The sequence below is a fragment of the Phocoena sinus genome, chromosome 3 (genome assembly GCF_008692025.1).
Source record: "Phocoena sinus isolate mPhoSin1 chromosome 3, mPhoSin1.pri, whole genome shotgun sequence".
NCBI lineage: Eukaryota > Metazoa > Chordata > Mammalia > Artiodactyla > Phocoenidae > Phocoena > Phocoena sinus.
Window position 1 is genome coordinate 144,438,132 of NC_045765.1, and position 25,405 is coordinate 144,463,536.

The following is a 25,405-nucleotide window of genomic DNA, read 5'->3' on the forward strand; positions in this document are numbered from 1 at the left end:
GCTCAATTTCTTGATCTTTTCAAATTCCATTTTGAATTTATTATATGACAACTGGAATAGCCACAAGAAGACTATGTCTTGTAAAATTGTTGCTCTCTTTAGAGAAGGAGGCCCTTGAACATTATCGATCTATGACTGGCTCCTCTGTGGCCCCTGCTCCCAAGAACTCACTTTCAGGACCCGTTAGCCTTTAGTCAGGGTTTACCTTCCTAATGAGAGGCCTAAATTATTCTTATTATAATATAAAGGACCTCCTTAGGTAGCCCCAAGCTTTCTTTCAGCCTGTAAAATCACAGCAAGTCTAAAATACTGCTTTTGTTTCTTTTCTTTGAGATTTTAATTACTGCTGGTGTTCTCCTAACCTCTTCTCAAATTCCCTTTTTGAGATCCCAGCAGACAATCATACGACAGTCAGATCTAGTCTTCATACGGTCACATGAAAACAGCCAACTGAATGTTGTACCTTTCAGTTAGTTTGCTTTGTGTCCTCATAGACAAAAGCCAGCCAGCGGCTGTTTGCCTACTGGTCTGTTTTCTACTTAAAAGTATCATCTTAGTTCTTTCCAATTGCTACCTTCAAATTGCAGGGCAGCAAGATGCTCTTCCTTTATTCTGAGCCTCAGTTTGTTTTTTATTTCCATTTCTTCAGCCTCCTCTGCTGTTACTATTACAGGAGCGGTTTCTGCCATAGGTGGGGATTTACCTGAAAGGGCAATGAAACGTGCTGAGTTACCTGCCAACATACAAGTGTACACGAAGGGACTTGGATAAAATGAGTACAAAGTGAAGTGTGTAGGGCGATACATGTCTGGTGATTTGGAAAGGAGAGACCCTGGTCCAGACAGTGTGGGTGATGAAATATTGATAATCTTTCCTTGAGAATTCTCGATGTGGTGTCTGCCTGGACACATATAATAATAACCCATTCGTCTAGCATCATGGAAAAATGAGGTGTGTGGCTCATGCAGACAGGGTTACAGACACCAAAGAGGATGCAATTTAGTGTTTGGGGACAGAAATTAGCAAACCCCGACATAGCGTTGGCTACCTGGAGAAGTACCACTTCACAAGGGATACTTGTATTGGCCAAGTGTTTCCCAGGTCCTCATCAAGAGAAGATCAGAGAATAACCTCAAGCAGATAGGTGGAAATGTAGCTGATGGTCAAGAATTCGTAATCTAATTCATTGTCTTTTAACTAGTGCTTAAATACAAGTACTTTAATGATTACACACGAGAATTAGAAAGTAAGAATTCGTCAGTGTTTGGGCTTCCCTGGTGGCGCAGTGGTTAAGAATCCACCTCCTAATGCAGGGGACACGAGTTCGAGCCCTGGTCTGGGAAGATGCCGCGGAGCAACTAAGGCCGTGTGCCAAAACTACTGAGCCTGTGCTCTAGAGCCCGCGAGCCACAACTACCGAAGCCTGCGTGCCTAGAGCCCGTGCTCCGCAACAAGAGAAGCCCCTGCTCACCACAACTAGAGAAAAGCCCATGCGCAGCAACAAAGGGCACAACGCAGCCAAAAAATAAAATAAATTAAAAAAAAAATTTGTCAGTGTTTGAGAATTTGCCCATAAGAAATGGCAGTGAGATTCTAGCTGCAGGCCCAGCTTGTACTATTTTACTTAGTTCAATAAATCTTTCTTGAAGGTCTGATCTCAAGGGGTTCAAACTTTGGGAAGAAGACAAATGTAAACAAAGAAATTATAATAAGATGTGCTAATTTCAATAGTGAACGGTGAGTATAAATTACAGATGAAAGAGCCCTTAATCTCTCTGGGTTTCTGTTTTAACATCTGTAAAATTAAGAGATTGGACCCAACCAATTATTCCACTAAAGTAAATGGAAGCATTTCCTTCAAATGCTGCTTATTTCCTTTATGTTCCCCATCTGAAATGGACCAAGATCGCCCGTTCTTTACTGTGGGGCTACCCTTTCCTTGGCTTCAGGGGTCACCACCCCCCCGAACCCCCATCCTGAGGGCTTTGTCTTAACTCCTACTCTAGCTGCTTGGATGGACTCCATCTGGAAAGCACTTTCTACCCCTCAGATGGAGTGAGATAACCGCACTCTCCAGGGACCTCTACCTCCCCCATAAAGAACAATGACCAGTCACATGTCTGTCTCTGCCATTAGACTAGAGTCCTATCAGGGCAGGGACCATGTTTCTGTTTTTTGAAGTTTATCACTGTGTCCTTAGTACCCATCCTCATCATGTTCTGCATGTCAGGGGTCTAACAAACACATCAGGAGCAACTGATCAGTGGAAGGACTTTGGCTCATGTGCTTCCCTCTCTTCCTCTCTTGCCTCAAGTCACTGCAAAAATGTACAAGTGGAAACATTCAGAGGCCAGGGTAATGTTTGTGGTAGAGCCCACCCTTTCCCCTTTTCATTCCATCCTGCCTCTGAGGCTGAGTTTTAGGTAGGAGGCTCCAGGAGAGAAGGACTTGCTTGAATGAAACCTGAAACCTGAATTAAACCTGAAACTTACATACTCAGAATTAGCTTTTAACCCTTTCTTGATCAAGGCAGCCAGTGTCAGCCCCCTTGCACACACTTTTCAGATTACATAGTGTCATCTTGGAGTTCTTTTCACATGTTCAAAACTATCTTTGAGATTTATTTCACCCTGGATACACTTGGCTATTCGGATAAACGCTGGCATGGAGAATGTTTGCCAACTAACACTCAGGCTCACAGAAGACTGGGTCTCGAAGTAAAACCTAATGAACAGCATTCTAGTAGCTCAGAGGCTCATGTGCCTGGTTAAGTGCTTGTTCTCCACCAAGGGGAGGTTAAGCATCCAGGCTTCTGGACGCTAAAGCCATGAATACCTTTTCCTTTTTTGTCCTCTTTCTTTTTTTGGGGCGGCTCCTTTTTCACTTTTTTATTTGCAGCTACCTGAGGAGGTTTTTCTTTTGCGTCTGCTGTCTGGTTTTCTTTTTCTTCTTCCATGAGTCTCTGATGAATTTCAGCAGCCACCTGGTTGTATAAGAGCAACATTTCAGTTAATACAACGTTTATGAAAGACGATAGCTATTTGGATTTAGCCGTCACCCAATTCCATTGAAATCTCATTCTACAGCAAACATGCCATGTACTCAATCTTTACAGAAGATTTAAAAGATTCTACTTAAATGGAAACCTGTCTCTGTCCCAAGATGTAGCTTCCCAGAGGCCACCTGTGTGGAGGCCACTCACTTTCTCAAGCCCTGCCTGCCATTCGTCTTTAGTTACACAAACATTTCTTTCTTTTTAATCTCAGACCCTATGGATTTAACACCCACTATTCTTCCAAGTGCCTGTTATTTCTTGGCCTTCAACCTGGGGCATTCCTTTATATCATTGTTTCTCAGGTTTTTTTTCATTATTGATTGTTTTTAAGTCAGTTTCTCCTAACCACATTCCCCTTCCTGAAATTGTAATACTGCAGAAGGGTATCTGCCTATGTATTTCATGTGTGTCTGTGCTTCATACATAAAATTGGTGACAATTTTTCATGTCCTCCAGCCAAGTTTTGGGGGCACATGCCCTGTATTAATTGGGCTCACGGACACTTGATTCCTGGGCTTCCATTCTATTCTAACACTAGACATCACCCCAGCAAGGTGCAGTGTTCATGAGGATGACCTGTCCCATAGGCTAACTGCATCGCTGCTTCTTAACTTCCTCTACTTGGGGGAAATTTCAGCTTCTCTTCATATCAGCACCCTCCTTTCACTCTCATAGATTTCCTGGTATGAGAGATTAGTTGTGTGGTCACAATATAATAGCTGATGAAGGGCAGAGAGGGAGATGTGCGAAGTGCTGCTGGGATCCCTCCATCTTGCCTATGAGGCTGGCTGTGCTCTGCAGGCAGCAGGAAAACCTTGTCTTGGGGCTTGTACAGCTGGGGCTGTGCCTGCAGTTAGAAAGACTGGACTTTTTTTTTTTTTTTTTTGCGGTACGCGGGCCCCTCACTGTTGTGGCCTCTCCCGTTGCGGAGCACAGGCTCCGGACACGCAGGCTCAGCGGCCACGGCTCACGGGCCCAGCCGCTCCGCAGCATGTGAGATCTTCCCCGGACTGGGGCACGAACCCGTGTCCCCTGCATCGGCAGGCGGACTCTCAACCACTGCACCACCAGGGAAGCCCCAAGACTGGACCTTTTGAACCATGTCTTTCTCTGGATATATGCCCAGGAATGGGATTGAATTTGAAAAAGAATAAATACATGTATATGTATAACTGAATCACTTTGCTGTACATCTGAAACTAACACAACATTGTTAATGAACCATGCTCCAATACAAAATAAAAATGAAAAACATGAAAAAGAGAAAGACTGGACCTGCTAAAATAAGTTCACCTGCCCCTGCTGAGGTGAAGGGCGTTTATGGCTGTAAATCTGAGAAATGAGAGCTGAGACGAGACTCCCAAAACAAAGAAAGAAAACCCGCACACACCATGGGGGCAGTAGCAACATATGGTTGAAAACTTAAAAATCTCAATAAGGCAACTGGTGAGGAAATGGAGGTCTATGGGAGTTTAGTTACTTATTACAGTGGTTACTGTGTCCAAGCCTGATGTTGTTTCTGGGGAGAATTGGGGGAGGGGCCCAGAGGAGAAACAGGAAGTTGGATAGAGGTGACTAGAAAGATGAAGAAGGCATAATCTAATCTCTTCTCTCAAAGAAGCTTTCAGTCCTGCGGGGGCGATAGACCAGCCAATTCCTGTCCTCTCCAGATTCCCACCACGCTTCACACCCATGGCGCAGCATATCACTCTGCCCAACTATTCTACGAGTGTTAAATCTTGTCCCCAATCTCCAAATGAAATGAGCGCTCCGGGGGGCTGAGCCAGCCCTGCTTCTTGGTTTTCTGCATAGCTTGTAGCGTCTGTGCTGTGCTCATAGAAGATGTCCAGAAAATGCTTATTGATTGATGGAATTTCTTTTAAAATAATCATATGCTACAGAATACACCCACAGCTTCTTCAGTATTAGCAGAATCTTGGAGGAATGCAGAAATGTTTCAGAGAGCTAGGCAGCTTTTTTGTGGGTGTGTATGCGTTTTTTTATTTTTTGCGGTACGCGGGCCTCTCACTGTTGTGGCCTCTCCCGTTGCCGAGCACAGGCTCCGGACGCGCAGGCTCAGCGGCCATGGCTCACGGGCCCAGCCGCTTCGCGGCATGTGGGATCTTCCCGGACTGGGGTACGAACGCATGTCCCCTGCATCGGCAGGCGGACCGGACTCTCAACCACTGCACCACCAGGGAAGCCCTGTATGCGTTTTTTTAATCAGATGTTCTGTTGATAAAAATGGATTTCATGATATATACTGTACTTTCAAATTCTTGGTAAAGCTGAAAGCAGACTTGTTAACATTCTCCCCTAAATTGCAAGCAATTCATTTTTGAATGTGTTCTTGCAAACCACGGTGAGTTAGCAATTTCCTTTAAAATTGGATTTTTCTCCTCTGTAAACAACCTTGTGATGATAATTATCATCATCCACATTTTTCTGGTCCACTTCCCTCAAACACCTCTGGGTCTCTTTCAAAAATTAACATAATTCACAGTACATCCAGCAATCTAGCTTGTAAGGCTGAAGAAACTCTAGAAATAATGCTTTGACGCTGTGAGTGTTAAACATGACTTATTTCTTTGAAATCATTGCACACCTGCTAATTACAAGAAAGTTTTACTAAAAATTAACATAACGTACTAAATGAATAGCTCCTGGTAAAACTGCTGTGTAGCGAAAAGCCCATGTTAAAGTGCTCTCATTCCAATTGCCCTGATCTCAGCTGGTCCTGTTCTCCCTGTAGCAGTTTACTGAATCAGGCTTGTTTCATCTGAAACTCAAAGTTCACTTAAAGACATGTAATATCAAAGTCATAAAAGTCTATTAGAAATATAAAAGCAGGATTCAAATGTAATTATTAGGAATATTAATTACTAAACAATCCTTCCTCCTATGCTTTCTATGTGGTTTTCAAAGGTTCACAAGCAAAGTGGTACAGTTTTGAATAAATTTCTTAATATAATAACCTATTTAATTTCTAAAAAACTTTCATATACATTATTTCATTGGATCTTTTCAACCATTCAAGAAAGGAAAGACAAGGTAGAATGTCTCCCATGTTACAGATAAAGAATCGAAGACTCAGAGAGGTTAAGTGATTTTCCTAAAATCACACAGCTTAAAAAAGAAGTGTAGCCAGTGCTCTTTGTGCTGTATGATACTCTCTTTCAAATAATCTAATATTTAAAATCTCATTTCCCCAGGTAATTTTAATGGGATTCATAAGACTTGTAAGTTGTCTTTATGTTCAATTAACAGTAAGGATAATAATTCATCTACTTTTTTTAGAACTTCTAGATCCAGTTTCCCACTCTCTGGTGCTTGGTAGTTGTAGTCTTTGCGGTGATCCTCCTTGCCATGACCATCATCATTTATATGAACATCAGTGTCACCAGCATAGCAGCAGCAGCATCTCAAGAATGTACTGAGGACTCAGTATTGTGTTAGATGTGGGCATTATGCTAGGTGTAGTGGATACAGAAAGTTTTAGAACCTCGTTAAGTATTCAGGAAAACATTAATAAGGTAAAAATCACAAACAATAACCTAGATACTAAGAGTCAAAAGTGGGAGAGACAATAAATGCTACAAGGATTAGAAGAGCATGCAATCAGAGAAGGCTCAGTCTTCAGGAAACAGACAACCAACTGGTTGGGAATCAAGGTAGGAACTAGTTTTGAAGACTTAAAGAAAGTAGAGGCTGAATTTCTGACTTTAAAACTTGAAAATCTGGCCCTACTGGACACCATGCTTAAATGGCAAGGTTGGCTAGGAGCCTCTCTAGATGGGGTTGCTACTTCCACTTGGCCACAGTCCCACTCCACCCTATTGCCTTATACTTAACCCATCTCATTGACATTTCCTGCTTGGCCCTGTAGAGCCCTGCACTTGGAACCCTGGGCCAGCATAGAAAATAATCTAAATGTTGGTTCACTCCTTTCTTGACCTCATATATTTGCTGATTGAACTTTTTCTTTCAGAAAGAAAGAAAAAACTTCTGGGAGGTATAGATTTATATTGTGAACATTGTGTAAATTTTCTGTTTATAGCATATTACCAACTTTGGAAGTTAATGAATGGGTATTACTGAAAGGAAACGTAGTAACCAGCACTGCTTACCATGTGAGATATTGCTAAAGAAGACTGCTGCCACGTGTCCATCACCATCTTCTCATCGGCCTCAAAGTTTAGCTCTATGTTTTCCAGTGAGTAATCAATCTTGCCCTTCAGTATGGCTTTTGTTTTTGGTTTGGATAAAGATGACTCTGGAGAACTGGGTCCTTGACGAACTAGGGGAATTCTTGGGAAAACCAACAAAAAAGAAATATAAAGATTTTATTTAACAGAATCCTATTTTTGTGTCCATGTTACTTGGTGAATTTCATTGTCCTGCTTTAATCTCAATTTTCAAAGTTTTCTTGGAAGAACTCTTTAGATGGAGAAATGACTATGAAAGGCTGTATTGTGTTCTACACCTCCTAGAGAAATGGAAATAAAAACAAAAATAAACAAATGGGACCTAATGAAACCTAAAAGTTTTTGCAAAGCAAAGGAAAACATAAACAAGACAAAAAGACAACCCTCAGAATGGGAGAAAATATTTGCAAATGAAGTAACTGACAAAGGATTAATTTCCAAAATTTACAAGCAGCTCATGCAGCTCAATATCAAAAACTCAAACAACACAATCCAAAAATGGGCAGAAGACCTAAATAGACATTTCTCCAAAGAAGATATACAGACTGCCAACAAACACATGAAAGGATGCTCAACATCACTAATCATTAGAGGAATGCAAATCAAAACTACAATGAGGTAGCACCTCACACCAGTCAGAATGGCCATCATCAAAAAATCTGTAAACAATAAATGCTGGAGAAGGTGTGGAGAAAAGGGAACCCTCTTGCACTCTTTGTGGGAATGTAAATTGTTACAGCCACTATGGAGAACAGTATGGAGGTTCCTTAAAAAGCTAAAAATAGAACTACCATATGACCCAGCAATCCCACTACTGGGCATATACCCTGAGAAAACCATAATTCAAAAGGAGTCATGTACCACAATGTTCATTGCAGCTCTATGTACAATAACCAGGACATGGAAGCAACCTAAGTGTCCATCGACAGATGAATGGATAAATAAGATGTGGCACATATATACAACAGAATATTACTCAGTCATAAAAAGAAACGAAACTGAGTTATTTGTAGTGAGGTGGATGGACCTAGAGTCTGTCATACAGAGTGAAGTAAGTCAGAAAGAGAAAAACAAATACCGTATGCTAACACATATATATGGAATATATAAAAAAAATAAAAAACACAAAACTGGTTCTGAAGAACCTAAGGGCAGGATAGGAATAAAGACGCAGACGTAGAGAATGGACTTGAGGACACGGGGAGGGGGAAGGGTAAGCTGTGACAAAGTGAGAGAGTGGCATGGACATATATACACTACCAAATGTAAAATAGATAGTTAATGGGAAGTAGCCGCATAGCACAGGGAGATCAGCTTGGTGCTTTGTGACCACCTAGAGGGGTGGGATAGGGAGGGTGGGAGGGACATGCAAGAGGGAGGAGATATGAGGATATATGTATATGTATAGCTGATTCACTTTGATATAAAGCAGAAACTACCACACCCTTGTAAAGCAATTATATTCCAGTAAAGATGTTAAAAAAGAAAAAAAATATTTTATGGTCTAGAAAGTCTAAAAAGAGGAAACTAGAGACAAGCAATGCTAAAACATAATTTTTAGGTCTAATTCTCAGTAATTATGAGGAGGGGGATTAAACAGTGGCAATTATGAAGACATGCAAGTTTGAAATTTATCTGGGATATAAACTTCTGACAAGGTATAAATCAGTCATGAAAAGCAAACCAATAGAACTGGACGTCACTTCTTTAAAACGACTAGCAGTTGGCTTCCGGAAGTAGACAGTTAAAAAGCAGGATATGACAGATGTGAGGTCTGCAAGGGGTGACCCACGGAGGTGTGAGAGCTCCAGCAGCCCTCCCTACCCTTGAGAATGGGCGATGAAGGCTTCTCTGTTTCGTAGAGTGCTGTGGGAACACAGAGTTAAGCTGTCTCTCCCCCTTTCTCGACCATATTGCTGCCCCTATGTAGAGATTTTAGAGCTGCCCCTGAGAATGTTCTATCCCTGAAGGATCCCAGGATCTCAAAGGCTAACTGCAGGGAACGATCCACCGAGCAGAATGCTAATTGCGCTGGGATCCCCCTCGGTGACAGAACATAGGAAGAGTTTTCAGCTAGGGCAAGGAATGGGCAGAGAGGAGCTCCAAGGATGCCTTTGCTAAAATTGGAGGAGGAACAAGCATTTGGCTTGGCAGACTCAAGTTGCTGGGGACCAGAGCAGTGATGCAGAAAGCTGGCTGTGAACTCCAGCACGCAATTAGCTTGGCCTTGTTTTGAAGCATCAGACGAGGTTTTCTGAAGTTGGCTCTTTGACTCTCATAGCGCTTGGAATTCTGACAGTGCACCATGCCTTATAAAAGCAACGTGTTGAGGGTCTACAACTCAGTATATGTCCACCCACAAGGAGAGTTGACGTTTTAATAATCAAGTAGTGTTTAATCTCAGTCACTGAGACGTGAGATTCACGTGTCTAATAAGATAAAGGCCGTGTGATCATCTCTACATGTTTAATACGGGGCAATAGGCGTTCCGAACACCTTGCTTTGGAGGACAGCAGTGGTGACGTATCATTTAGAAAAGGGATTTGGATTTAGAATTCATTTACTGGGAAAAATTCTGGTCAGCTAGCTCTCTCACTATCAGTAGATGTATCAGTAGATACGAACTGGGGCATGTCACTCGACTTTCTGAGGCTCCATTCCTTCTGGGAAAATTACAAATATAATAATAATATTGTTACACATTATTGGTTATTAGTTAACACCATTATTATTATTATTATTAGGTTGTTGGAGGAATAAAATAGACAAGCTATGTGAACATGCTTAACACTCTGTTCGTTTCCCTATACATATTAAAGAGACTGGTTGGTTGGTTGATGCATTGATTGGCTGAGAGTTCCAGGGGATACTCACAGCAGTGATCTGAGGTTGAGACTGGTGCAGAGTGTTTTGCAAAAAGTAAGAACTGGCTGTTCTTTTGCCTGTTTCATTCTACTAACCGACATTAATAGCTTCCCCATTATGCCTGACTTGCTATTTTGTGCTAAGAACAGAATGCCCTGCTACTGTAGACATTGAAACTTGGCCTCTTTTGATATGAACTCTGGCTGTTCATATCACTTTGGGAAATTTTTATTGTTCTTAATTACAAAGGTCTCTTTCAGAAGCTTGCTGAGTTAAACATTTCACTTGTATCTGTGTCAAAAAGAGGGTTCAGACTTCTTGTGTTTTCTTGCTTACTCGTGGTCCTGACAAGGACATGATGGGACCAGATGGAAGAAGCCTAGAGAGAAATGGGCCTCAGATCACTGTGGAATCCTATCATGCACAGGCCATTGCAAATCCTTTCTGGAATAAGGGAGGGTAAAATGAGGAATGTAAGAACATGCGATACTCACAATTAAAACAGTGCATGTGAGGAAGAAGAGTTTGTTGTCATATTATGTAATAATATGATGACGATAATAGTCATCACTTACTGAGAGGCACTGGGACTAGGTCTCAAGTCTTCTGACTCCCAGGCATGGTGCTATGTGTTTTGAGGATTTCATTTTCTGTAATCTTCACAACAACCCTACTTTACAGATAAGGAAACCAAGTCTTAAGAGAGTTGGGGTGACTTTCCCAAACAAATTGTTTTAATTTACTTACATATAGCTAGTAATTGCCTGAAAATGTCATTTTTCTTCCACCCTTACCATCAAGTTTGTTTTCTTACCGGTGGGAATCTGATGTTAGACTGCTACTAAGTTTCAGTCTCACAAAGTCATAATCACATATGACTGAGTCTTTACTGTTTCTCAATTTCCTAACCTGTAAAAGAAGACTCATAACACCTGCCATTGTCATTTATATAATGCCATGCACACACACAAATGCCCACATACGCACAGAGCAGCTTGGGACCTTTCATAAAAGTGGTAGAGGTCACGATCCCTTACTAGAAACCCTTGTGGTCAAAAGTGTTTCAGAATTCAGAATTTGTATATACTATATATTACATAATATCCCCAGCAGTCTGTTGGAAGCACTCTGTAACAAAACACACTACATCTCTGCAGCAAAAATGAGTAGATATTCACTATAAGTGGGATAAATAATGCATATCAATAGTCTTGAGGCGAAGTTTTCAGTTTTTAGAGTTTTTTTTGGATTTTGGATTAGCAGATACAAGACTGTGGTTTTATTAGTGGTATTCAATTTAAAATCACAAAGCTTTATGTTGAGACTGATTACGTGATAGCCCGCCTTACCTAAGCTGGAATTCCAAAATATCTTTACTATCCAGTTGGACCAATGGGACTCGAGTAAATCTCTTAGTGTCATCTGTTGGGATTTTACATTCCATTCCCCTATAATAATCTTGAAGCAGTCTCTTCGTATCTTGGAAACGGTTCAGTTCTGCCTTTAATAGAAAATACGAATGTTAATACCCAAGACAGAACAAGCTGATACATATGTTCTGGTACATATGTTCTATATAAGCCCTGTAAGCACTATTTAATTAATTAATTTATTTATTGTTTTTGCGCGGTACATGGGCCTCTCACTGTTGTGGCCTCTCCCGTTGTGGAGCACAGGCTCCGCACGCGCGGGCTCAGCGGCCATGGCTCAGGGGCCCAGCCGCTCCACGGCATGTGGGATCTTCCCGGACCGGGGCACGAACCCTTGTCCCCTGCATCAGCAGGCGGACTCTCAACCACTGCGCCACCAGGGAAGCCCTGAATAAGATGCCATCATATATCATATAAGCAGAATTGATCAAAAGTCCTCTCAGATTTATGGTAACTAGTAAATAATGCTTTCTTACTGTTTCTCTCATCACAAAAACTTAGTTTTGAAAGAAATCATCTAGAATAGTATTTTCTAAAGTTTATTTTGTAGAAGCTTTGTCCTATAAGCTCTTAATGAGCACCATGCTGGGGAAAAAAACCCCACAAAACTTTGCAACGTCAAATAATTTCAGAAATGTTAGGTTAACATACCAAAAGAGTTTCTTTATTGCAGGGCATCTTAATATCTTAATACGTCAATATGCTTGTCAATCTCCCAGGGAGAGGGAAGGGTAGAGTACATGGCCCTTCCCAAAGTCTTCTGATCATCAAGTCCTTGTTTTGTGAAACATCTTGTACGACTAGTGTTCCGTGGAATCCACTTTGGGAAACACTTATCTAGGCACAGGCCCTTGAAAACTTTCATGAAGATTCTTTCCCCTCCATAAATATGTGCAAGCTTCTGCTTATGAGCTCCTGGACCAGCAGCTCAAGTACCTGAAAAGTCTGTCATTCGATGGACAGTTCCAATCATTAGGATTGTTCTTCATTTATTGGACTGAAATCTACTACTCTCCTGTAGTTTACAGCTTTGGTTCTTCATAGAATCATGCCAATCCGTGCAGAACTAGGCTTCTTCCGTTCTAGGTGGCCAGCCTTTAACTATGTGAACACTGATGACAAAGCAGTGGTTAGGGCTACTGGCTCAAGAGTTAGATTCCCTCAGTCCCAATCCCAGCTCTCCTACTACTGACATGTGGCATTGGGCAAATCACTTCATCTAGGTTTGCCTCAGTTTCCTCATCTGTGAAATGAGGATTGTGAGAGAATTGACAGCCTAGGGTTGTTGTGAAGGTTTAACCTTCACATGAAGGGTCCTTAGAACAGAGTAAGAACTTAATAAATATTAGCCTTTATTTCCTTTACCCTCTTTTTTCCTAGTTGGCTTTAGATGTGGATTCTGTTTCTCAGGGAGAGGGTCTGAAATGTAGGTCTTGTAGGGTGTAAGAGTTTTACCATTTCTGAAAGAGGCATATATTGCTTGGACTAATGGGAATGATTTACAAAAATTCTCTAATCCCTTTGCCTTCGTTACTGGGTTTCAGTTATTTCTACCATAAACCTTTGAAACAGCTGTTCCAGCATTCAATCTCTGCTTACACAAACTGGTGTCCCAGGGATGTTACCCAGGCAGGTTTAGGCTGCTGGCTGTCTTGCCTTCATCCTCAGCACAGCCCATGCCTTGTAGCCCCACCTGGATCCCAGAGCTAGCAATCAGTGAGGCTGCTACTGCTTCTCAGGCCGCTGCCTCCTGTGGTCCAGCTTGCTCCCGAACCAGGGGCTTGTCCCTGTAAGTGCTGGAAGTACTCGCATCTACGGTCATTTGTTGAACAAGGATTTATTGAACATCTACTATGCTCTAGTTCCAGTGATCCTCAGCTAAATATTCTCATTTCCTGCAGTAACTCCTCCTGTAAGCTAATCAGTTCAAGATCTGAAAGGTACCCTTTTCTACTCTATCCTCACTGCTATTTTCTTAGGAAAATATACTCATGTAGACACAGCTTGACCAAGACAGCCTTCATAATCCTCTCAGCATGACTAAGCTATAGACAGATTTCTTCCTAACTCCAAACTCCTGACCTCCCTTTTCTCAGAGTATTTACTTTAGGAAACTTGTCTTTGTAAGTCCATTCTCTGTCCCTTTGAGATGTAAATCTTTTCAAAATCCTCCTGCTGGTTTTAGAAATCAGAACTGTCTCTCTCAAGAACCTGGGAACCATCTCTTTGAAATGTAAGCATATGAAATGAAAATGGAACTCCTATGTCCTGGTCCTCTGGGAGGAGCGGAGTCTGACTTAGGAAGACACCTTGTTCCAAGTTGTAAAACTACGTGCATCAAGAAGAGAAGGGAGGGCTTCCCTGGTGGCACAGTGGTTGAGAGTCTGCCTGCTGATGCAGGGGACACGGGTTCGTGCCCTGGTCCGGGAAGATCCCACATGCCGCGGAGCGGCTGGGTCTGTGAGCCATGGCCGCGGAGCCTGTGCTCCGCAGCGGGAGAGGCCACAAAAAAAAAAAAAAAAAAAAGAGAAGGGAAAGTTTACTTTTCCTTTAGACGAGGCCAATCAAGCAACACAGGTTGTGCATGACACCCCACCTTGCCCCAGTTCTTAAAAACCCTCTAGCCCTTATTCTTGGCAGAGCTGGGTATCCAGACTTGGTCTGTGCTCTCTCCCCTATTGTTGACAATACCTTGGCATAAAATCAACGTCTGTCTCTTCAACTTGTCCAGTGCAATTCATTATTTTAACGGGCTGCAAAAATAAATTAATCAGATTGTTCCAATGAATGGTCTATTTTTCCAATCTGGACACAAACGTTTTTCAGGAATCGAGTGCCTGCTGAGTCTGATCCAGCCCACGCTCTTGTGGCAGGGCTGCTTTCCCGGGGACACTTTGGGTGTCCGCTGGGAGAGGCTGGCGTGGTAACGACCCAGGACAGACACCATCTCTGCTGTCCCCTCCACAGCTCTAGGCCACCTGGAAACAGCTGGTGAGCTGTAGCTTGAGATGCTACCAGTTCTGGTGTTTGTTTGGCTGGGGACAGAATGGCTTATTTCAGCTAACCTCCTTGGCAAGCTGGAGCTCAGGCTGGGCAGAGTGCTGTGAGTAAAACAATCCCCTCACATTCCCAGAGGAGTGGTTACAGGACGGACGTGGCCATGGAGAGAAGTCTGTGTCATCCTGACCGGCCGCTCTTACCTGCATCAGTGAGAAGAAATGGTTCATCGCGATTCCGATCACATCCTGCAACCAGCTCTCGTTAATGATGTCCAGACACTCCTGCTCTGCCTCTCCCCTGCGGGCATCACAGATGTCCCACAGGCGGTCCCGTAAGTCCTGCACACAAACACTGCTGTGAGGCTTCAGAATCACAGCTCAGATGACCTCCGTATTATAAAACTAAAATCCTTTGCCTGTCTTAATGTGTCTGAAGAGAATTTAGACCTAATACACTCGTATATTTTATCCCTTCGGTAAACAAATGTTTATTTTGTTTCTACTCTGTCAGGCCTTAATTTTCTAAGACCCCCTCAGCACACCTTGTGCCCAGGTCCACAGTTTACTTTATTCATGAGGGGCTATGTTTTATGTATTCTAATCCTTCCTCACAAGATTTGATTGGCCAAAAAAGACCTTTCAGGGAATTTTTGAGGAAATGGTGTATTGTTGGTGCAAGAAATATGCTGCTTTATTGAATCCGAGGGCGCCTGTTAATTAATCATGAGTGGAGCATGTCATTCTCCAAGAAACAGGGTCTGAGCTTAATAGGATTGTCTGAAAATAAGCTTTGGATTACAGAGCTAGCAGTGAAAAAAACATCTTTAAAGATCCCAGCTCTGCCACTTACCAGATCCTGAGGAATAATGTTGATGATACCTTTCTATGTGTGTCAGTGTTCAGAATATAAGTCATTATACTAATATTGACTCATTTAATGCCTCACAACCACCTTGGGTCCTATTATTTTCTTCATTTTGTAGATGAGGATACTGAGTCAGTCACAGAGAGTTATTTTCCTAAAGTCACATTATAAGCAAGTGGTGGAGCCAGGATATGAGCCTGTGGTCTTGTCTGTACCACTAGATTAGGGCTCAGTTCCTTGACCTGTAAAATGGGGATACAGTTTACCCTTTGGATGTGCTGCAGTTAGCCTAAGCCTGTAAAGCACTTAGCACAGTATTTAGCACACAATAATTCTTCAGTTATAAACAGTATCATAATCTTATTCATAGCAATAAAATATCTGTTTAATTAAAATTCCATTAAGAAAATATATACAGTCCAATAAAACTTGACAGTTTTCACGATCATAATAATTGATTGAACATTTACTGTGTGTTGGGCATTGTGTTAAGTGCCTGACGTTGATTACCTCACAAATCCCCACAGTAACCAAGGGAGAAGTTTCTGATGAGAAATTTGATGCCCAGAGATGTTGAGTCACTTGCCTATGGTTTCAGCGCGGTGAAGTCAGGAATTCGAACGCAAGCAGTTTGGTTCCAGTGCCTGTAGTGGATTTTACTTCTGTGATGCTGTGTTTATGGAACACTTAGCATTTTGGTTTGTTATCTTGTGGGGGCTTCACATGAAATGAAAGCATCACAGGCATTTTTATAGCTATCCACTAATATCAGAACAGTACGCCATTCTTTTAGAGCTGACCTTGATGTCTCCCTGGTCTTTCCACAAATGCTACATCAGACATCCAGTGAGGACTGGCTTCTGCTCCTCAAACATTTATACGTTTTAAAAAGACAGGAGAGGAAGCAGTTGAGGAGAAAGTACAAAAGCAGGAGCCTGGGACCTTGTTTCTAGCTCTCTTTCTGCTCCCGACTCACTGGGAGGCCTTAGCAAGTACCAGTGTCTCTGTGGCTTGGTTTTCTAATGGGAAAGTGAGGATAACATGATAGCAGAACCTTTCCATTAACTTCTTAGGATTGGAAGGAAAGAAGCCAAGAACAAGGAATATTACCAGGAATAAAGAGGTTAACTACTGGCAAATAGGATTATGGATTTGTTATTTCCAATTCTGCTTCTTTTAAATATTTAATCTGTCTGTAATAAACATATGGTACTTTTGGAATACAGGAGGGCCGGGATTGTGAATAGGCAGGAAAGAGATAGGAAAGGCAGGTATGTTTTAGGATTACCATTTGAGGAATGTCTAAGACTTCAGTTTATTGGGACATTGATTAATGCAATACCTCCTGGATTAAATCCTCCAGCACCCTGGTCATCCAAGTTACCATAATGCCTTCACTTAATTTCAATAGCTTCCCAGCTGGTTTTCCAACTGCTCTCAAACACACCAAGCATCCTCCCTCTTCAGTGTCTTCACTTTTCCCTATGCCAGATACACTCTTCCTCCCCAAATCTGCATGGCTTATCTCATGCAATCTCTCCTGTCCTGAGTCTGCTCAAATATTGCCTTCTCAGTGGGCCTTTCCACAACTACCATATACTAAATGGTACAACAACGTTCCTTCCCTCCCTGCCCTGCTTTCCTCCTTCCTGTAGCTCATATTATCAGTGACATACTCGCTATACATTTACTTGTTTATTGCTTATCCTTTGCACTATGGCCCCCAGAACATAAACATCCTGAGGTCATAGGCTTTTTGTTCAGTGTTGAACCCACCGCCCCTTGAGCAGTGCCGGGACCATGGTAGATGCTCAATAAATATTCACAGAGCAAATGAATGGGTCATGGGGTAGAGCTTGGGAATTTGTTGTCGTTGACAAATAAATACTGAGATTATAATCAGATATGATTACTAGTAGCCTATACTTAAGGTTGTTGAAGGGGAAAGAATTCCCCTGACAGGATAAGGGACTCTGTAAATCTACACAGGAAAGACAAAAGGTGAGAGATTGAAATCTGGCTTCTTGTACATCAGAGGACCTTTTCTAAAGCATCAGGGTAATATACTCTGAATTTATCATATACTTATGAATTTATCAAAATCTGCCTGTCTACCAAGTGCCAGGCACTGTGCTGCTGGAATACCAAGATGTATGAGATTTGGTACTTTCCCTCAAGGGATCTATTCGATAGAGGCAACACTTCAGGCTTTCTGGGATGTTCCCTCATTCCCCTTCTCCCTGACATCAACCGGCCATATAACTGTATCCAAGAGAGGCACGTACTTAATACCAGGCTTGGACACACTTACATGACCTAACAAAAGGGTTAGGAGTCTACAAAGTAGATGCCCAGAATGCTCTTGCACTGCTGGCCTTGGCTTCTCCTTCCAGAAGCATTGACTACCATATTCTCATTCTGAGCTCAAAGTACGGAAGAGTGATTGTTCTTGAAAGTCGGCAGGTTGGTGTTCAAACCATTTCTCCCCTCATCCTCACACCTCATGAGAGTAAGAAGGGGGTGAATTAGTCTTTTTTTGTTTGTTTGCTTTGTTTTGCGGTACGTGGGCCTCTCACTGTTGTGGCCTCTGTCGTTGAGGAGCACAGGCTCCGGACGCGCAGGCTCAGCGGCCGTGGCTCAGGGTCCCAGCCGCTCTGTGGCATGTGGTATCTTCCCGGACCGGGGCACGAACCCGTGTCCCCTGCATTGGCAGGCAGTCTCTTAACCACTGCGCCACCAGGGAAGCCCTGAATTAGGCTTTTGAAGTACAAGATTTGAGAGTGTGGAAACTCTGGCCCCGCGGGTCACGGACTCCCTTACATTCACTCTTTGGTGTAGTTCAGCCTTCGTTTCCTCATCATCCCACAGGTCATCAGGAAGAGAGTTGAAATCAGCCTGCCACTGAGATACAAAATCTTGTTTGTGGTCCGGACGCCTTAGAAACTGCTGGAAATCTGTTCTGTAAGGCATTCAGAGAATCAGACGGAGCTTATATGTCCTGCCTGTAAACTACACGGTTGTAACTTTGGAAACTTTACTTACCTAATATCATATAAGTAAGCAATCACCATATGCTGGCCTTCTCTCAGGTGCCTGAGTACTGTTTTGATGGAATTTATATAGGAATTTTCTATCAGTTTCCAGTAAGGTACTAAAAATGATCGTATTTCCTGTTAAATGGTAAAGCATAAAAATCATAATTTCAAAGTGAAAATTCTGTGTAATTGAGTCAAAAGGGCACTACTAAGCAAGAAGATCAAGTTGCAACTGTAGCCACTTAAGGCATCTCTGTGAAACTTCTTGCTCCTCCTTCCTCCCCTCCCCCAGCTAATTCCTATTTCAAATCATTTTTCATGTCTGAGCGCAGACATATTTTTTCCCAGAAATCCTTCCCTGATCCATCAAGTGTATAGGGTCATCCTCTGAAGTTCTGAAGTCCCACCTTAGCACCCTGTACTTCTCTCATTAGAGAACTGATGGCATTAATTATAACTGTTTATTTATTTGTCTATATTCACCTCTAGAACAGCAGTCTCATAAAATCAGGAAGAATTACTATCTTATTCACCACTAAACAGTTTTTCCTATAATTACCACAATGTCTGGGACATAGCAAGTGCTCAAGAAATATTTATTGAATGAGTGAATTGAATAATCACAGACCTCACATTTTGCCTAAGTTGGAGAACACCTAGGGTTCTTGTCAGGGTGATGATGAGTTATTTCTCTGAATTCTCCCTTGAGGTTTTACCTTTGCTGTAAAGTGCACCATGAAAATCAGAAAGTTTCTTTTACATTATCTTTAATGATGCAAATAAACAATGAAAAATAAGAAGTAATCAAATTGAAATAAAATTGAAGATACTTTTTTTTTTTTTTTTTTTTTGCGGTACACGGGCCTCTCACCGCTGTGGCATCTCCCGTTGCGGAGCACAGGCTCCGGACGCACAGACCCAGCGGCCATGGCCCACGGGCCCAGCCGCTCCGCGGCACGTGGGATCCTCCCGGACTGGGGCATGAACCCGCGTCCCCTGCATCGGCAGGCGGACTCCCAACCACTGCGCCACCAGGGAAGCCCCCATATTATATTTTAATATAAACTTTCTGTACGAATTTTTCCCTTATTGGTTGTGCATTTATTTATTCAGGGGCTTGCACGTGGGGACCTTGGAGGTCATCTGGGCTAACTTCCTCTTCAACTGAGAAATGCCAAGAGATCTAGAGACAGATTATCCAATCTCTGTGGACCTCACTGATACATTAGGCACATTTCAATGCAACCCCCTTTAGGGTCACACAACTTGTGTTAGTGGAAAATGCTTCCTGTGTTGAGCAGAAATTTGCCTTTCTGTATTTTCTACTTATAAGCCCTAGCTGTGCCCTTTGGAGAAGGACAGTCTACATTCACACCATCTTCTCTATGACAGCCTGTCAAATATTTGAAGATATTGGTGAGGAGAAGTAGGCTGGGATTCAGGATGAAACTCGCTTGCTTTTGTATTTCCAGCATCTAGTACAGCATTTGCAAATAACAGGTACTCAACAAATGTTAATATAGATGTAAGCGGAGTCACCGGAACCCAATTTTATCATCAGTTAAATTTTCAGGAGACTGGATGGCACTGGATGGCTTCATATGGTTCTAAAGGCCTATGATTCTATGTCTAACCATACTTCAAGTATTCATTTATCATACACATTTACAGTTCTTTCAATGCTCCTCTGAAATTATTTTAACACCTTTCTCTTACCTAGAGCCCCTCTCTGGTGTCTAGTTTTTCATGATCTCTCTTAAAAGATGTGGTATCCAGAGTGGTGCTGAAGACCATTTTAAGTAAGCTGACTACTAAACTTCCCTCCTGGTGACTTCAAGTCATTAATTAACACTCTGTGCAAGGAGAGTTACCACCTAGGAATGGACCTAATTGAACTAACATCCTGTTCACAGTTCTTATTTATTTACAAGAACTTCATGAGAAATTGTCAAATGCTATTTTGAATTCAAGGTATACTATGTTCATGGTACCTCTCTGACCTACCTACTCAATCTTGCTGTCAAAGAAAAGGAACAGGCCAGTTCAGCAGGACTTAGTCTTAGTAAACCTGTCTGACCTCTGGGTGATCACTTTGTATGTTACAAGTGCTCAGAGACATGTATTTAATAATTTTCTTTCCAATTTTGTCAGGGATTAACATCTGGATCATTGGTCTTGTATGCTACTAAATCCCGTCCACCTTTTGTTAAACATTTAGTCATTAGCCCACATCTGGTCTTCTAGATTCTCCCGTATCTTCTGTGATTTCTATGAGTTATCGATAATGTCCCATCTGTAGTTTATTTAATTCTCTGGGATGTTATTTTTCTGAGTCTAGGCACTTGAACTTATGTGATGTGACTAGATGTTAAGACCTATCCTTTCCAATTAAATAGTCTTCTCTTCATTGACTGAAGCATAATAGGAAATTGGGCAGCCAAAGCAAGTATCCTCCAAGCTTCAGAAGCTAGAAAGCAAAGACCTATCACTCCACTGCCTCCTTGGTGGTCTCTGAACCTTCCCTTGGGGCTGGCAAAGGGATAAGGACCCAGGCTCCCCTTGAACTTGGTTGCTGCCTCCACCTGAGAGAGCCAGATATGGAAGCAATCCCCCTCTTTCTCTCACTCTCTCTCCTTCCCCATGCCTATTGAGGTAAGATATATCTGGGGTCCCTGGAAGGCCTGGAACTAGGGTTGCCAGATAAAGTATAGGATGCCTATATATACTTCATTGATTATCTCAAATTTAAATTCATTTAACTGGGCATCTGTTTTTCCTCTCCATTAGTAGGTAAGCTGTGCAGCTCATGTGTGAGAAGCTTAGAGTAGAAAAGGACTAGGGTAGGTCATGTGGTCTGCTTTGTTTCCAGGTTCTAGGCTAATTCTGCTTGTAGCAAAAGGAGTTCTCTACATGGTTTCACTTAGGCAACTAGAGGTCTGGGCTGTATATCTTCCCATCGTCCCTCCAGACCAGCTCCCCATCCTTCACTCTCCATCCTGCTCAGTGATTGCTCTAGGAGGCTAACTCATGTGAACTACTTCAGGAAACTCCCTTGCCTTCCACCTCCCAGTCAAGAGATGTGAGAGCAGGAAGGACATGAGGTTTGGTTATATGCTTCCCTTCTCCTCTCTGCTGGTCACTGTGGGTGGCTGCATCCTCTGGGAAGGCCACAGCCCCTGGCAGGTGGCCTTCTCCATGCACAGGTCTTCCTGAGGTCTGGACATCTGCTTCCTGTCCTCACCTTCTCAGGCCTAGGGGCCGTAATAGCTCTTGGCTCTCTCTTGTTGAGGGTAACAATCTAATCCTTGTAGATTTTCTCACTTACTGGCCACATACATATAAATCATCCTTTATTCAACTTTCTTTAAATTGTCTTCTGTTTTCTGCCAGGATCCTGACTAGAAGATCTACAGTGGAAGCTGATGCCATATCTCAGTGTGAATATTTATTTTTCACTCATGTTCTCTATTTCCCTCTTGTCCTCTATGAATTTATTTCTCTCAAGGGCTTCAATGTTTGGATTCAAGGATTAGATTTTAATATTTTTGTCCCTCACTCTCCAACTCCTACCAAATAACATCATTTTAATTTTATCTCCTTCCCAACAACCACTTCTGTATCCTGCTTCTATGACAGTTCTTGAACATGTTCATTCTTCAAAGTAGCTACTATTTGGCTGAGTGATAGTAATTACACACATCTGTAATTCTATCATTTAATGCTCTCATCTTCAAATATTTTCTGTTCTAATTTCTCCCTCAATGCTAATTAATTCATCAAAGCCTTATCGGGCTTCCCTGGTGGCGCAGTGGTGGAGAGTCCACCTGCCGATGCAGGGGACACGGGTTCGTGCCCCGGTCCGGGAAGATCCCACATGCCGCGGAGCGGCTGGGCCCGTGAGCCATGGCCGCTGAGCCTGCGCATCCGGAGCCTGTGTTCCGCAACGGGAGAGGCCACGACAGTGGGAGGCCCACGTACCGCAAAAACAGCCACAACAACAACAAAAGCCTTATCAAGAATCTCTAACATACTCTTCACTGTATTTGACTCTGTATTGAATACAGTGAATGTTTACAATTTAATTGAGGAGATAAGTAAGACATTTCCCTAGGAATGTTCAATAACAATTGCAATTCATGATTGGGTCTCAAGTGCCTGGCACAGATGGCCAGGGCTAACAGTTCATAAGAGTAAGAAGCCATGGAGGATTGGAATTAAGAAGACAGGGACTGAGTCTTTCAAAAAACTCTTTGTCTTTTAAAAAGTTTTAAAAGAAAGACCATTCTGTGTGATTGTCCCAAGGTGATTTATCTATTAAAGCAGCCGATTTGCCTAGGTGACAACTGGGCTTTGCAGCTGTCAGAGCATAAAGAACTGAATAGAGCTTCCAGGGCTCACCTGGGCATCTCCTTGCCTGACACTAGGGTACCCATTCAAAGAGCTGAGGCCAGATAGCTCTCTGTTCTTTTATTAGTTTAGTTAGCTTCAAAATTTTCCTTCTATTTCTAAAAAGTCAGGGGTTAAACTTCATTTGAAAGCATTATGATGTGGGCATGACAGCATGGTTGGAGGGCTATAATTTGCTGGATATGTGTTCTGGGGAAGATATTCTTCCAGGAAACTGCATCTCTGCTTGTCCCTGGGGTGAAAATTGGTCCTCAAAGAACCCATTTGTTCCCCTGATTGCAGCACTCAACAGCCGCTCAAAGCGTGACTCAGAAATTTTAGGGAGGAGAGAAAGCATGGGATGTGATTCAATGAGTATTCTCAAAAGATCACCTCGGCCTTTTGATGAATATATATATTACCAGCTACAAAAGGCCTTTTGGATGGTGCAAATAATGGTGTGAATCTTCCTATAAAGAGGAGAAAGAACAGATTCTACTAGCTTGAGTCTAAACTGCCGTACCTCAGAAATTGGTTCATTCACATAAACCCATTCTTCTGATCCTGGCTTAGGTGGGGGTGGCACTACTGGAGCAGGTGACACATCTGTAGAGTCAGCAGGTGATTTCTTTACTGGAACTTTCCCTCCTGGAGATTTCCCTCTGGGAGAACCTTAAACATGCATATTAAATCATGCCATTACAAGGAGATGAATGGGACCAGATTGTGGTGGGTGGGTAAACCTATGGTGTCATGGATCTCAGGCAATTCATTAACTACTTTTTAAGCAACTTTGGGCAGCCTTATCAAATAAAAAATAAAAAACGTCATTCTCTATAGCCCCCAAATTAACCAATAATACCAAAAGCAATTTTTTTTTAAAGCAATGCAACTTCTCTTGTCCAATTAGCTATGGAAAACAACTCGATATTTTATTTTCATTTCTGTCCTTGCTTCCACAATGAACACACGGGTTTTACAAAGTTTAGGCACCAGAAAAAAGTGTATTTTATTTATTATTGCAAAAACTGGCAAACTAAACACTCACCCTGAATGAGAAAGAGAGTAGCTGTAACAGGAGCGGTGCTCTTGGTGTTTTTTTGAAACCCAGGGGAGGAGCAGGGAGAAAGAATGCTATTGTAGGAGTCAGTGAGAGATGTAGCAGAGGAGAAGGGGTACCTCCTGAATATTCCCACATTCCCTGGATGAGACAGAGGGCTTCTGAGCGGGGGAATCTATATCTCTTTCTACAGTCAGGGTGTAGGGATGAAGGCGACTGCTGTACTGTAGGTCTGGCTGAATTAAGGCATGGGCGGGAGGGGAGAAGAAGGGAGCGGGGAGAAGGAGAGGGAGTGGAAAGAGAGAGGAAGGAGGAGAAGAAAGAAAAGGAGGTGGAGAAGGAGGAAGAGAAAGAGGCCTAATTTCAGCTCAGAATCCAGAAAGGGCGTGTGCCCCACTCTCCGTGAGAACATCCAGGGGGGAATCCAGACCCGCGGAGCAGTACCCTATGGTCTGAAAGATCTTGGGACTGATCAAACTACCTTAACTCAGAAAGCACTGATATTTCCTGAAAGGATCAAAGTTATAGTTTAGAAATTCACTCAGTTTAAATTCCACTTATTTTCAGTTTCCTTATTAAGATTTTAGATGCAGTTTATAGATGCCTACAGAATTTGCAGCACTTTCTTTCCCCAAAATATATTTCTTTGAGTATTATTTAACAACAATGCTGTTTAGAAAAGTAAATACATCTTCCACTTTTATACTAGTTTAAAATGTATGGATTATAAGTAAAGGGGATATTGTTAATTATGTCATATGAACAGTTTAAATGACTTCTGCTTATACAATTGAAACAAGTATTCGTCATCTACAAGTTTAAAATTCCATCTAGGTATTTTTAATTAGAAAAATTTAAGAGCATCTTTTTTCAGGTGAAAACCAAAAATGTTCATAACTTGATATATTTTTCTATATGATAATTTTTCATTCTCTGAACTGAATCTCTGGTGAAATAAAAGTGACAATACTATGGCCACTTTAAGATGAATTTCTCAAAGGAGAATTCCTAAGGAGAACTTTGTAATTATAAACGTGAGACTGGAATGAGTTCCTTTTTCTTCTTTTCTTACATATCATGATCATTCAGTGAAAACTAAGGGAGCCAGGGAACATTTTTGGACGATGTGCTTTGATCTCATTTAATTTTATCTAATTGTTAACAATGAAAATGCAAGGGTAAAAGATTTGAATGAATAAAAAATGTATCTATGTCACAGTGAGTGAAAGTAGATGCCACTTTTGAACAAAATCTATCGACATCTCAAATGTCATGAGGGTCATTCCTTGCGCCACCCACGCAGCCATATGAAGACTTCAGTTTCTAATAAGATATTTGCTTTCATTTGGAAGTTGGATTATTGAGTCCTCAGTGTGGCCATTCTTATGCATAAAATTCTGGAGAGTAATCTATGCTTAGCATATAGTAAAGATAGATTTTAGCAAATTTTTTTTTTTTTTGGTCCAGTTATAAGAACCTAATGGTATTACACAGAAGCACGTGGA

General features: G+C 42.0%; 1 protein-coding gene across 1 annotated transcript in view; it reads right to left on the reverse strand.

Moving 5' to 3' along the window:
• The window catches only part of SPEF2 (sperm flagellar 2), a 171,259-nt gene that overhangs the window by 54,874 nt on the left and 90,980 nt on the right, over positions 1 to 25,405 (reverse strand). The window contains 8 exon segments of the mRNA XM_032629118.1: positions 575 to 703; positions 2,836 to 2,983; positions 7,183 to 7,363; positions 11,475 to 11,626; positions 14,756 to 14,893; positions 18,240 to 18,378; positions 18,462 to 18,589; positions 23,364 to 23,512. Coding sequence (XP_032485009.1) covers positions 575 to 703; positions 2,836 to 2,983; positions 7,183 to 7,363; positions 11,475 to 11,626; positions 14,756 to 14,893; positions 18,240 to 18,378; positions 18,462 to 18,589; positions 23,364 to 23,512 — 1,164 coding nt within the window.